Consider the following 15,288-nt stretch of genomic DNA (forward strand, 5'->3'; position numbering starts at 1 on the left):
ACAGGGCTGGCTAAATAGAACGCAACGCATTTCCACACAGTGGAGACCACGCAGCCACCTAAAAGGATGCGACAGAATTACATGTGCTGACAGGGACGAGATTAAGGGGGAGGGCAGCAGCTGCACACTGTGGGCACAGGATGGCCGGTCCCACTGCGCTCAACATTTCTTTATATCATTTGCAGATCGTTGTAAATGCTTACAAAAAACTTAAAGGTAAGCTTTGTGTTTTTTTAAAGTTTCTTCTGGGAAGGCAAATTGCTAGAGAGCTTTATTCACTGTAAACTTTTTTGAAAAGGCCTCTTACATGTTTTGTTTTTGTAATTGGAAAAGAGAACTAATATTTTTAAAATGCTGTTCTAAGGTTTCTCTGAGTTCTCTATTTCACTCAAGGTCTCAGTGAAGAGGCGAAAACTGTTTCTGATAATTACCACATTAAAATTCTGAGGCTCTGTGGGTCCCGTATAGAAAGTGCTTGCAGACAGCAGTCTGGGGAGGTCACACAGCGTGGTCTGGCTCCAAAGGACAAGACCAGATAGTGCTGCTTTTGTCTGGGTCCCGGAAAACGTTCAATTCTACAAGATTTATCAGGAAGCAGCCCCTGAGCGCAGAGGCTGGGCGCCCGGTGAGTGCTGGGGTCCCTGTGGGAGGAGCGGCAGGAAGCGACCACACTGCTCTCACCAGAACGGACAGGATATCGTGTTCCCCACGCGAGAGTGAGCTGAGGACACTGACTCGGGCTTCCTGGCTAGGACCTGCCGCGCCATCCCACTCTTACGAGAAAAGCTTCCTGTAGTGAACTTCATATTCCAGAGCAAATAAAAGGGCCAAGCAAGCACTGAATGATTGGCTAGACATTTTTTTTTTAAAACCAGAACTGTCTCAGTGTTTAAAGACAACCAACCAACTCTAGACTTCTTTTTGCTTAAATGTCTTACTTTCTGGCCTAGCATTAAGAGGCCCTTTTAGAACATGGATGAATTCCTAGACCCTAAACTAAGACTGCAAGGATGGGCTGAAACCTCATCCCCAAGGGTAAACTGATCATCCTAGCCAGTGGTTTTTCAAGGGTAGTGGCAGGACCGGCATCACCTAGAAACCAGGGAGGAAGGGCACACTCCAGGGTCCCTGCCAGCCGGGCTGGGTCACAGACTCAGGGTGGGGGGCCACACGCTGTGCCTTCCCAAGCACCCTAGGAGATGGAAGCACACTCGGGTTGAGCACCACTGCCCTAACCCGGTGCTGCTTCGGGGTTACCACTATCACAAAGTCCTGAGGCCACTGCCCCCACACTCAGAGCAATGGTGCTGGCTCTTCCTTTCCAGAATGAACCTCAAATGAACTCCTCGCCTGCAGAGAATCCTCTTCCCGCCAGAGGCCACAGGGCTCTGAGCAGCGCACCGTTCTTGGGCACGCATTTGAACACCTGGCTCCAACCATCAGGGGCAATGAGGAGCTGGGTCACTGGCAGGGATGGAACACCTACTAAACTGGGATAATATTTCAGGGTTCCCTTTTGACTCCCCCTGCTTCCTCCACATCTTTACCAAGTAAGCTAAAAGCTCCAGTCTCCCTGATTTCAGTTTGCTTCCCCTCCTGCCTCTGGCCACCTCCTGAGAGAGGTGTGGTCCTGCAGAGGAAGGGGAAAGGTCTAGGGAAAGAGGCAGCCTGACTCATTCACAAACTAGACCCCCAGCAGGGTTCTTTTCATTGTCAACCGTTCATTCCCTTTCTGGTTCTAAAAGGAACTTAAAGACACATCTAGATGATAAAAATAGCAGGCAATGGCATCAGAGTAAAGGTGGAAACAGACGGACATGATGTTGGTGCACAAAATGCAGACAGTGGGTCTTGTGTGTGTTTTTGAGACAAACCTGGAACATTTCATCATATGGGAAATCAAGGAAGCTAATGGAGGCTCCTCAGGGTCCTGTCAAAAGGACTCAGGACTGAACCTGAATAGTCTCCCACAGGCCAAAGATGAGGAATTACATTCCTCCTAATGGGGAACACAAAAATCTGGCTCTAGCTTACAAGCAGCCAACATAAAGATGCAAACACACAATTTTCAGGACTTCTGGCCAAGATGGAGGCGTAGGTAGACTCACTGTGCCTCCTCGCACAACCAAAAGAAGGACAATAACAATTTAAAAACAAAAACAACCAGAACTGACAGAAAATCGAACTGTATGGAAGTCCAACAACCAAGGAGTTAAAGAATAAACATTCATCCAGACCGGTAGGAGGGGCAGAGACAGGCAGCCAGGTGGAGAGGACTTGCGGCAAGGTGGTGGCTGGCGGAATGGGTGGTCCCACATTTGCCTGCTGATGAACTGGGAGGTGCAATTGGGGAGCGAAACAGACTGTACAACCCAGGGCTCCAGCTCGGGAAATAAAGCCTCAAACCTCTGACTGAAAACACGTGTGGGGGTTGGGATGGCATCGGGAGAAACTCCCAGCCTCACAGGAGAGTTCGTTAGAGAGGGGACCACAGGGTCCTAGAACATACACAAACCTACACCCAGGAATCAGCACCAGAAGGGCCCAATCTGCTTGTGGGTAGTGAGGGAAGTGACTGAAATCCGGCACAGAGCTGAGCAAGTGGCACTGTTCCCTCTTGGACCCCTCCCCTACATACAGCGTCACAGTGCAGCCAAGTGGGTTACTCTGCCCTGGTGAACACCTAAGGCTCCGCCCCTTACTATGTAACAGGCCCACCGAGACCAAAAAAAAAAAAAAAAGGTTCAAATGAAAGAACAGATCAAAGGTCCAGAAAAAATACAACTAAGCAATGAAGAGACAGCCACCCTATCAGATGCACAGTTCAAAACACTGGTAATCAGGATGCTCACAGAATTGGTTGAATTTGGTCACAAATTAGATGAAAAAATGAAGGCTATGCTGAGTGAAATAAAGGAAAATGTACAGGGAACCAATAGTAATGCAAAGGAAACTGGGACTTGAATCAACTGTGTGGACCAGAAGGAAGAAAGAAACATTCAACCAGAAAAGAATGAAGAAACAAGAATTGAAAAAAATGAGGAGAGGCTTAGGAACATCTGGGACATCTTGAAACATTCCAACATCGGAATCATAGGGGTACCAGAAGGAGAAGAAGAAGAGCAACAAATTGAAAACTTATTTGAACAAATAATGGAGAACTTCCCTAATCTGGCAAAGGAAGTAGACTTCCAGGAAATCCAGGAAGCTCAGAGAGTCCCAAACAAGCTGGACCCAAGGAGGAACACACCAAGGCACATCATAATTACATTAGCCAAGATTAAGGATAAGGAGAGATTCTTAAAAGCAGCAAGAGAAAAGGAGACAGCTACTTACAAAGGAGTTCCCATATGACTAGCAGCTGCTTTCTCAAAAGAAACCTTACAGGCAAGAAGGGGCTGGAAAGAAGTATTCCAAGTCATGAAAGGCAAGGACCTACATCCAAGATTACCCTATCCAGTAAGGCTTTCATTTAGAATGGAAGGGCAGATAAAGTGCTTCTCAGATAATAAGGTCAAGTTAAAGGAGTTCATCATCACCAAGCCCTTATTATATGAAATGTTACAAGGATTTATCTAAGAAAAAGAAGATAAAAAATATGAACAGTAAAATGATGGCAATCTCAGTTATTAATGACCACACCTAAAACAAAAACAAAAGCAAACTAAGCAAACAACTAGAACAGGAACAGAACCACAGAAATGGAGATCACATGGAGGGTTATCGGGAGTAGGAGGGGGAGAGAGGGAGAAAAGGTACAGAGAATAAGTAGCATAAATGGTAGGTAGAAAATAGAAAGGGGGAGGGTAAGAATAGTGTAGGAAATGTAGAAGCTGAAGAACTTATATGTATGACCCATGAACATAAACTAAAGTGGGGGAATGTGGGAGGGAGGGGGTGGGCAGGGCGGAGGGGAATAAAGGGGGGAAATGGGACAACTGTAATAGCATAATCAATAAAATATATTAAAAAAATAAAAGTAAAAAACAGATGCAAACACAAACTGTTACATGATTTATAAGGTCCTCAAGATAAAAATAAATCAGTTACCGAGGAAAAACACAACTATTTCTGGTCTTGAGAGAAACTCCCCCCTTGGATCAGTTTCTGAAGAATCTATACTTGGCCGTTTTTTTTAAAGCAATGAGGAAAAGAGAGAAGAAATCTCAACTTTATCTCTATCTCTTAATCCTTGTTTGAAAACAGTCTTCTGTAACTAAAAGTTATTTAGACAGCTATCTAGAAATCTCATAAAATTGTGACAAGAAACACACACACAGACACACACACACACAGTATCCCAGAACTAACTGTACATTTCACTCCCCGACAGCCCTCAAATAGTGCGAGAATTCCTTAAAAAAAACCAGTGGCCAAAGTGGTGCCCTTCCCAATCTTGAAACTGTGACACGTAGGCGTGCGTGTACAACACACAACCTGTCATAAGCACGTGTCATGCTTGCTGACTCAGAGGTGCCCCTTCAGCCAGGCCCGAATTCACAGACTGGGTCTCTGACCTACTGCTTTTCTGACGGGCTACTCTGAATATAAGTGTTTCCAGATGGTACAGGACAATGAAGAGTGACTACAGCAGATCACTGTCCTCCATCCACCTTACCTCTTATTCATTCACAGATGCTCTGAGTTACTCGGTTAAAAATCATGTTCTCTGCTATATTAATGAAAGGATTAGTCTGGCTCCCCAACTCAGACAAAATCTGGTTCCCAAATTTGTGGAAACTTGGAGCCACTCAGCTTCCACACATGTATGTATATGTATGAGCAAACATGTTTATGTCTACATAACTTTTGCCTTTATTATTAAAATACTATTGCTTGTTATAAAACAATGCAGCCAGTACATGGGTATACGAGGCAGACACTCCCTATGTAGTAGTTACTAGTAAACACTACGTGTTTTACATACAATCAATTCAGTTTATCCTCACAACTCTCCTACGTGTGCCCTTCTATCACTCCAGTTTGCAGATAAGAAAGCTGAGTCACAGAGAATCGGAGCGACTCGGCGGTAAGTGGGTAGGCCAGGACTGACCGGGCCTTAGTCCTGCTCCAGTGTCCGTATGCTCTCAATCACTATTTTACTCTCCACACACTGGAACGCACAGCGTTTAATACCTGCTGTGGACATGTGTACAGATTTTAGAGTCTCTATCCATACAAACTGCTTAAGAACAAACAAGAGAGAGCTATTAAGTAAAAACCCCATAGTCTTGAGTTTGAATTAGAAGTGTCAATATAAACTCCCAATGTATTTAATCACTAAACAGTAACAAAAATCAAAAACCAACACACACATCTTTGCTCTTTCCACTGAAGTGGTCTAGGAACAGTGAGCACCCCTGTGCTCCCAGAGTCTGTTTTCTAAATACTTTTTCCCACAATAAAAGGAACCAGAACTTCTTGGATAAATGCACAATGTAAGTCCAGAACATCCTGTCAGCTGAGAAATCAAGAAAGCTACGTCAGACTCCCAGGACCATGTCAAAAGGACTCAGGAGGCAACCACTGACCAAAGATGAGACAGTACATTCCTCCTAGTTGAGGTACAAAGTATCACCTATAAAGTAGTTTAAAAAAAAAAGGGAAAGAAAAACAATGTTTCTGATCAAGCCTTTAGATCTAACTACCAATTTCTAGGATGTAGGACAGAAGACCAAGTTAAACATACTACAGGAAAGCTAGCAGCCAAATTCAGACCACGGGGAATTCTATAGGACATAAAACCATTTAACCACATTTTCTTCAATAAGAAATATTTCAAGAAAGAGAGAGAGAGGAAAAGGAGAGAGGGGGATGGATGGAGGACAGACCTACAGATAGACAGAGAGAGACTCAGAAGTAACAGGAGAATCCCACGCTCAACCTTCCACAGTCTGAGTAGCAGTATTCCCTTCTGCATGCTGTCCAGCACAAGGCAGTGAAACTGAGAGGTGTGTAAGTCCACGTTCTGTTAACAACTTGTGCATTTCTCCTTGGCCATCTGCGCATCACTCACCGCTCCTCCATGAGTTCCCGGATAGAGGCTACCGTGGGGCCAGATCCCAGGTGGGTGTAATATGGACCTTCATCTTTCTCCACTATTTGTTCTGCAGAAACACAGAGTAAACATTAATTGGAGACAACAGTTCCTCAACATTCATTTGGAAAGGCAAACCAATAGGAAAATTAATGGGCACAGTACAAACAGGAAATTCAAATGGTTTATAAACACATGACAATGTGTTCAACTCCATTAGAAATCAGGAAATACGAATTAAATGAAATACTATTACACAAATTGGCAAAAAATTTTAAAGTATAATACAATCATGGGCACTGGCTGGTGTGGCTCAGTAGGTTGAGTGCCAGCCTGTGAACCAAAGGGTCACTGGTTCACAATTCCCAGTCAGGGCACATGCGTGGGTTGCAGGCCAGGTCCCCAGTAGGGGGTGCGTGAGAGGCAACCACACACTGATGTCTCTCTCCCTCTCTGTCTCCCTCCCTTCCCCTCTCTCTAAAAATAAATAAAACTCTTTAACAAATATAAAAATAAAACCACGTGTTGTCAAGACTGCAGTCCAACCACATTGGAATTTAGTTTATCATCATACATATTCTAGACCAGGGGTCGGCCAACAACTCCACTCCACGTGTCCGCACAAATGGACCAAAGACAAGGACTCCACAGTCCCTGGAAGCCCGCGTTCACAGCAGCACGACTCACAAGAGCCACAGGTGAAAACGATACAAGTGTCCGTCAACAGAAGAGGAGGAGGATGCGGTCTAGCCGTACAGCATCAGTCCACCGCACAAAGGAACGCAGTCTGGCACCTGCTGCATCATGGGTGAACCCTGAAGACAGAGGCTAAGTGAAACAGGCCAGACACAGGAGGACAAACACTGCAGGGGTCCACTGAATTGCCCCAAATAGGCAAACTTACTGAGACGAAAACGAGAGCTTGCCAGGACCTGGGAGGAGCGGGGAAGCGGAGCCACTATTTAATGGGTGCAGGGTTTCTGTTCAGGGGGATGAGACGGTTTTGAAAACACAAGTGGCTATGGCTGCACCATATTGTGAGTGTAACTGATGCTACTACACTGCACACGTAACAAAGGTGAAAATGGCAAATTTTAGGTTATATGTATTTTACCACAATTTTAAAAAGAAAGGAATGAAGTACTGACTCATGCTGCAAAGTGGCTGAACCTCAGAAGCGTTATGCTGATAGGATCCAGACATAAACGATCACGTATTGTATGACCCCATTCACGTAAAATATCCAGAGTGAGCGAATTCCCAGGAAGAGAAAGCAGACTGCTGGATGCCAGAGGCTGGGCGCAGAGAGAAGTACACATGGGTTTATTCGGGGCGATGAAAGTGCTTTGGGACCAGACAGGCGGTGGCTGCGCAGCGCCGTGAACGTGCTAATGCCACTGAATTATTCACTCTGAAATGATTCATTTTATGTTATGTGAAGTTCACTCAAATTTTATTTAAAAGGAAGCAACTATTGATTCACGGAACAACATGGGTGGGTTTCAAAGACTTCATACAAACACGGTACTACAGTTGGGAAGTTTGTCTCATGTCTAAGGAGGCGTGACAACGAAACAGTGTGGTGCCCCACATCGGGTCCCAGGACAGAAAGCAGACATCAGTGGACTTTAGAGGATGGATTTTAGAGCTACCACAATCGTGTGAGACACTGACAGTAGGGGACGCTGGGTAAAGAGAATACAGGAACTCTCTGTACCAACTTTATAACTACTATAAATGCCAAATCATGTCAAAATAAAAAGTGAAAAAATAAAAAGACAAAACAAAAAACTAAGCAGGGGGCGCTAACTCACTGACCCTGTCTGTCCTAGAGGGTGTCTCGGCCACAGGCACCAATTTCTACGCAAGGATTTTCGCAGCCACGGTACCTGCAGTAGTCGGAGGTGGGAACAGCCCATAGCGCAGCAACAGTGGCGGAGGTCAGCGAGATGCAGCAGTCACACAGGGAACGGCACCCACACGAGAACTGACACCCTGCAGCAGCACCGCTGCAGGCGGCACCACAGTGAGTGTATAACGGGGTGCAGCCAAGGGGGGGGCCCAAACAGGGATTTGTAATGGGGTCCAGAACTCAAGGTGTCCAGGAAATATTAGAAAAATATATATAGGACGCCCTCACCCCCACAAGTCTGAGCTGGGGGAAGGGGCACATGGAACAGGGCCATTCAGAGCTGTTTTGTATAGCAACAGCTTTTCAGCTAACCCCTGGCACGGTCATTTAACATATCTATAACCTTTCACTGGTTTCATGGATATGTTAAATAGCTGTGGCCCTGCTTTGAGCCAGGGAGATAGGAGTGACTTCCACCCAAGATGTAACTGGGAAGCCAACTCCCCCTGGTTACACTGCCTGCTTGAGAGCTTGGAGAAGATTGGCTCCATGCCATGGGGCCACACCTGCCTGGACTTACCATGGCAGCCCAGTAAAGCTGGAAGAATACGGGAATGCTGGCAGGTGTAACTGATTGTAGGAGGAGTCGGAAAGGGGGCTGCAGAGGAAGATTGGCGCTGGGATTTAAACCCAGGCACTGCAGCCATACCAGAGAGAGGACCGTGCAGCTTTGGTGGAGTGGGGACTCCATGGCTGCAACATAGCTGATGGTGCCAGGAGCCTGAATCACGGACTTCTACTTCTTTTCCTGAGTTATGGTACCCAGACTGGGCAGAGGGAGAAGGAAAGACTGTGCATCTGTGGGTATTCTAAAGGACTGTAGTGTTTTAATGTCATTACTCTAAGTATGTATAACTTTTAAATAAATAATTCCTTTCCTTTTCACCAGTCTCTGGCATAGAGAGACGTCTTTCCTCTGGTGGTGGGCAAGGCGAACCTAGGAGGTGGGGGGCACCCCCAGAGAGAAAAGGGGGTCCTTTCCGTAATAGTATATTGTTCACCCCCCCATCTGTTCTGTAACAGTGGAAGAAGAACAGCACCAGACAAATACAGCAAGACTGCACTGAAATAACGTTCGAAACCAGGCTCAACTAACGATACTGTTCGGAGATGCCCAGGGGCTAAAGTCACTAGGTTGAAATATAAAACTGCAGATATTCAATGATTTTGTACCTACAAAAAATGGCAATTTCAGATGGTTCAACCTGAAAGAAAAACAAGGAGGTCGTTGTCACAAGTGGAGAGAATGGTCACCTCTGCGGGGCGGGAGAGGCTGTGTTTAGAAGAGAATACGGGGAAGCCAGGGAAACTGGGAATGGTCCATTTCTTGGTGTAGGTGGTGGTTCCACGAGTGTTTATCTTATAAATTTTCATTAAACAGTACATGAGTGTTCTGTGTACTTTTCTATACAGTATGCGGAATTCACAACTTTTAACATGTAAAGGAAGTTAAGGTACCCATTCTATGTGGAAGACGATGCTCAGCTTTGTAGGGAAACAAGACAGGATAGAACTGGCTGGGCCCTTACGAAGTGTGTCATCTGGCTGGGCAGGGACGACTCACACGTAAGAAGGTACCTTAGAGCATTTCAAGTTGACGGGCAAGATTAATTTTTTTTAACACATGGTGTTGGGACAACTGGGGGAAAAGTCTGATCCATACTTAACACAGCCTATGCCCAAATACACTTCAAATGGTCGAAAGCTTTAAATACAAAAAATAAATAAATAAACTATACAAATATCCAGAGGAAAAACGATTTTTAAAAATAGTCCTGAAATGATAAGATCTCTACATATCACATGAAATTCAGAAGCCACATGTATTTGACAAAAAGCCCTGACAGAGTTAACTAAAGAAAGTTCTATAGTTAATTATTACCAAAGTCAAGCCAAAGACAAATACTACTCTGAGAGGAAATACCTGAAACTCACACCAGACAAAAGTCTAATTTCCTTACTATATCAAGAGCTCCTACAGCTAAATAAGGTCAGTGACACAACAGAAAAATGAAAACAGGATAAAAGTGGTTCTTTTGAAGGGAGATGAAAATGGCTCAGACACACGTAGAGGTGCCAGCTTTACCTTTCAGATGAGTCACCACCAAAGTCTGATGACCCCTTCTGCTGGCGCGGGTGCCGGAAAACTGGCAGCATGGAGAGTAATGTAGCAATATAGTAAAAGTACAACCGCCCGATCCATTTGACTCAGCAATTTCGAAGAAATGTCAAATCCTTCTAGGAATTTATTTCTAGAAATGTGGATATACTTTCACACGTGCAAAGCATGTACATACTAGAGCACTCACTGCATCATGTGTAATGACACGATATCTGAGATCTAAACGTCCATCATAATACGTTCATTATGTGTCCTAAGTTCACTATGGTACATTCATATAATAAAAGACTAAGCAGTTATCAAAAGGCACCAGGTGGCTCCAGATTCACTGATAAAAAATGACCTCCAAGTATTTTAAGGGAGAAGCAAGCACGCTTCAGTACAGCATGTATAATACGCCAGTGAGCGTACACACAGCCACACACATATCAGCACACGCACACACACAAGCATGAAGGGGTATATGGCATCACGCACATTAATGGTAAGTGTAAGAGCAAGCTGGGCAATGGCGTGTGCAGCCCAGTGAACTGATGGAAGTTGCCTACACTCAGGGCTTCTGCTCAAGGCGGCTCTTCTTCACCCCTAACATCCCGGGTCAGGCTCTTGCCTGAATTATTGTCATGGCCTCCTAGCTGGTCTCAGTCCTCCCAGGTCACCCTACCCAGCAGCACCTTGTATACTCCCCCAAACAGAAATCTGACCATATCACTTCCCAGTGAGGACTCCTCGCTGAACAGAAGGCAGAATGCAAATTCCAGGGCACAGTCCCCAAGGCCCCTGCAGAGGACGCTCTGCATACCTCCCAGCCTCGGCCACACAGCTCCTTCCACACAACCAGGCAACACCCTCTGTCTTTAAACGTTTTCTCATTGACAGCAAAGTGTCTTCCTTTATGTCTCTCTTTAGAAAACTCATCTTTTAAGGCCTAGTTTCAATGCCTCCTTTTCTGTGAAACCCTACCGGACCTCCCAGGTTCTTTTTCCCTCCGGATTCCCAGAGCACCTTGCATACGACAAAAATATCAAAGCACACCTCACAGTTCATTCTAACCGTTAACATGGAACAGCAGAATGAACGTGGGTTTTGCAAGACCTGGGCAACGGTGACAAGTGACCTTCCCGGCCCCTAACCCTCAGGCCTTTCCCCAGGTCTCAGTGCCGTGTTCGGTGCATGACAAACTCAACAGGCAGCTGCGGTCCAGACCCTGCCAGACCAACTGTGTGGTTGTAGTCAGGCCGCTACAGCCCTTACGGTCCTTAAAGCAGTTAAGCTGAAGTCCCCACACCACATTCAGAATTGTCGATTATTAGAGGGGACAGAAGGTACCCAGTACAGTTCAACCTATCAGTGCTGAAATATTTCAGGAATACATATTTTCAACTAGAGGATTAAAAATGACTTGCTCCAAATAGACACTAATTTGAACGAGACAGAGAAAACGACGGAAGGAAGCATGTGAAGTGGGGGAGGGGAGGAGACGGAGGGGGACGGGGAAAGAGAATGCAAGACTGTGTGTGTTGCAGGCAGTGGTCTGAAAGCTTTTCATAGGCAGGGGTACTACACGGCACGCGGAAAATGGAACATAAGGACACGCCAGAACTCCTGGGCTCCGTTCCAGCGTCTATTGTCTGCAGAAAAGTCAAAATAAGGGATCGACTGCAGGGTCTCACACTGGAACTAGAATGCAACGTAGCTTTTGGGAACCACCTTGTGCCCCAAATCAGCAAAACTCAAAACTTACATAGTTAAGGGCAGGGAAAGGAGATTTTCAAGGAGAAGATGCAAACCAAATCTTGGCAACTCTATCCCAGCAGCTAGGAACAAGGTACAAAAATCCAAAACCAAGCCAACCTGGCAACGGAATGGTCCTTTTCTCTGGGGAAGGCCGTGAAGACACAAAGGGCAGACAGCCCCAAGAGCCACACAAAACCAAAGGCACTCTCTCCCTTTTAGCAGTTTACAAGGCAGCCCAAGGAGTATTACAGAAGTATTGTCTCCTTTTATACCTCCCCTTGCCTAGTATACTATATGTATTAATTATGTGTCTGTATCAGAGAGAAGATATTCTATGGAAATAAACTGGACTTATAACCAAGTATGCCTAGTTATGAAACTAACACACATTTACAAATTTAAGTATGCTTTTTATACATATCCTCATTTCACATGTGTACAACAGATACTGCATATGTTACGTATGATGCTCTGAATCAGTGACCAATAGATTTCTGTTTTCCCACAGTGAAATAAGGGTTATTAACCTTCTTGGCGAAGTTTAATGCCTTTCATCTTAAAATCAATAGGTGAGTTTACACTACTTAACATTTATTGCTGTAACATGCGCATGGTGTTCTGTCATTTTATTTTCCATGTTTATATTTCCTTGTTTTCTTTCTTTCCTATCTTTTGTTATAATTTTGCATTTTCATTTTACCTATCTCCCCAGTAATGTGAAAAGGCTATAACATGTGTTTAGTGATGGTAACGGTAATTTAGGGAAGAAGTTAGCACCCTTATAATTTCTTCTACCTCTTCCTTCACTTTATACTTCCTGCTTTCCATTGGTATCCTCGTGAACATGCGTCCCCTCTATTATAAAAGAGATATTTAATATAAAAATAAATTTACTTCAAGTATAGTGTAAGTAAGCATATTACCTCTTGTTTGGGGGAAAAATAATTACACCATTATTTAAACTTACACCTTGTATTTGAATACACTTAGTGTTCCCTGCCGGCCCCTTCACACCGCAGTGCCCCCAGTCTGCTGCTTACTTGATTCACACCTCCAGAAAATCTGAGTTCTCCCATATCTGGAAATGTTTTTATGAAGGCTTTACATGTGACTATCAACATTATTGGACAGAAAATTCTTAGGTCAAACTTTTTATCTCAATATGCTGAGAACTGCAACACATTTATCCAAAAGGAACTCCTATCTAGAATAACTGTAAAACACTTACCAAGCTCTAAGAAAAAGACAGAAATACAAAAGAGAAATGGGCAATGGCCTGAACAGGCCCTCCACAAAAGAGGGCATATGAGAAGCTGCCGAAGCTCTTTAGTCATCAGGGAAATGTAAACGAGAGCCACAGGAGATGGGATTAAACACCTACCGCAACGGCAGAGAGACTGTTCATTTGTGTCGCCTGCCGGTGAGGCTGTGCAGCAGTGCTGAAGGGAGTCCAACGGTTATGACCACTTGGGAAGATGGACGGTCCCTACCGAAGCCGAACACACAATTTCCATCCTAGGCATTTACCCTACAGAAACGTGTAAGTGTATATATACATGTACCAAGGGACTTATATGGGAGCCTCTTACATCAGCACGATACATAAGAACCCCAAACTGGAAATACTCCAAAGGACTATACACCATCTTATGGATAAATGATGGTATAGTCATAAAATAAGATACCGTAGAGCAATGAGAATGAACAAGGTACAGGCACCACTGCACACACAGCTGGATCTCACAAACGTAACCCTGAGCAAAAGAGGACAGAATATGAAAAAGTACGTATATGGACATGATTCCACACATAAGAAGTTCAAGGACAGGCGAAACCGATCAATGGTAGAAGTCAGAACAGTGGTTACCTCAGGACAGGGGTCAGCCAGCTTTCTATGGTAAGGGCCAGATGGCAACCGTTCAGGGCTTTGCCGGCATGCAGTCCCCGCGGCAGCCACGCATCCTTGCTGACGCAGTGCAAAAGCAGCCACAGGCAAGGCTTCAGTAAATGAGCGTGGCTGGGTTTCATTAAAACTCACGGGCACTGCAATTTGGGCTTCATATAATTTCCCTGAGTGTTGAGATGTTCTTCTTTTGATTTCTAGAAGCCATTTAAGAAGATGATAATCGTCTTTTGCTCACAGATGTGGGTCAGATTTGGTCCGCAGGCCGGAGTTTGCTGGAGGAGGTCGGGGGCTGTGACTGGGCAGGGGCCCTGGGGAACTTCTGCGGGGCTGGTGAAGTTGTTTCTTGATCTAGATGTGGTCACACAAGTACGAGCCTTTTGGAAAACCATACTGAGCTGCACGCTTAAGATTTACATACCTTCTCACGTGTCTTTCAATTAAAACAATGTTTTTAGAAAGTATTTTTTAAAGTAAAAAAAAGTTTGGAAAACCAAGTATGTGTGACTGACTTAATTTTTGGATATATTTATTTGTAGGCAATTCCTCATTCTTGAATTTCAGGAACTTTATCAGGATCATTATTTGTCGATTTTTCATTTTAGAGAAGTTTTTTTTATTCTTTGACCCTTGCCTTTGCTCGGTGTGCTCTGTGCTCTTCGCGGGGATCCATGAATGACCCTGCCATCCGCACAGACTGAATCTGCGTGCAGCCCTCTGCAGCCTGCCCTTGTCTCCACTCTAATGACGCTCATTTCTATTTTCTTTTCCTGTTTTGGAGAGCTCTTCCCGCCTGTCTCTCCTCCTCCCTGATCTGCTGTTTCTGTAGTTCTGATTCTGCTTTGTGCAGCTCTGGGCAGTTGCAAGTGCTCTGTTCGATGGCCTGCTTCTTCTGGAATTCACTCCACGTCCCTTGTGTGTGTGTGTGTAACTTCCTTCTAGCGCCCCATCACTCATTTCTGGCTTCACCGTGAACATCCCATTCAACTTCCCTGAAGGTATAAATAAGTTGTTCGGACTCTTATTTTCTAACGTTAGCCTTCATTTTAAATGTTACATCAATCCCTCTACTCCCCCCTCAGAATCTGAATGAGACGCATGTTGGATTTTGTGTTTACTTGCCTATTAATCTTTCAATGGAGGAAAATGATCTCCAGGACTTCTCCTGCCCCGCACTCCTGACGTTCTGGACTGGATGATTCTTTACTGCAGGGGCTGACCCGTGCGCTGTTGAAGGTTTAACCGCATCCCTAGCTCTACCCACTAGATGCCAGCAGAACCACACTGGGTGTGACTGAAAAATGTTCTCAGATACTGTCCAATGTCCTCTGGGGAAAAAGGGGTAAAACAGCCCCCAATGAAAAGCCACCGGTCTGGACTCATTTGCTCAAAATAGGATAAGTAGAATCTCCTCACTCCTCTCTACCTGGACACTGCTCAAATTCTTCTCTTAGAAATTAGGCTAGAGAACTGGATGTTACAGAGGTTTCAATGATTAGTTCAAAAGTTCAGCCGCCTGAGGCAGGACGGGAGGACTTGGGGCCGGCTGTGGACAGCTGCAACCAGGAAACTGCATC

At 44.9% G+C, this 15,288-nt stretch overlaps 1 protein-coding gene across 7 annotated transcripts in view; it reads right to left on the minus strand.

The window, feature by feature from the left end:
* The window catches only part of TET3 (tet methylcytosine dioxygenase 3), a 97,994-nt gene that overhangs the window by 18,096 nt on the left and 64,610 nt on the right, over positions 1-15,288 (minus strand). For all 7 annotated transcript variants that reach the window (XM_053923841.1, XM_053923840.2, XM_053923839.1 and 4 more), the window contains one exon: positions 6,017-6,107. In XM_053923841.1, coding sequence (XP_053779816.1) covers positions 6,017-6,107 — 91 coding nt within the window. The remainder of the gene's footprint in view (positions 1-6,016; positions 6,108-15,288) is intronic.

Source organism: Desmodus rotundus, chromosome 5 (genome assembly GCF_022682495.2).
Source record: "Desmodus rotundus isolate HL8 chromosome 5, HLdesRot8A.1, whole genome shotgun sequence".
NCBI classification, from domain to species: Eukaryota; Metazoa; Chordata; class Mammalia; order Chiroptera; family Phyllostomidae; genus Desmodus; species Desmodus rotundus.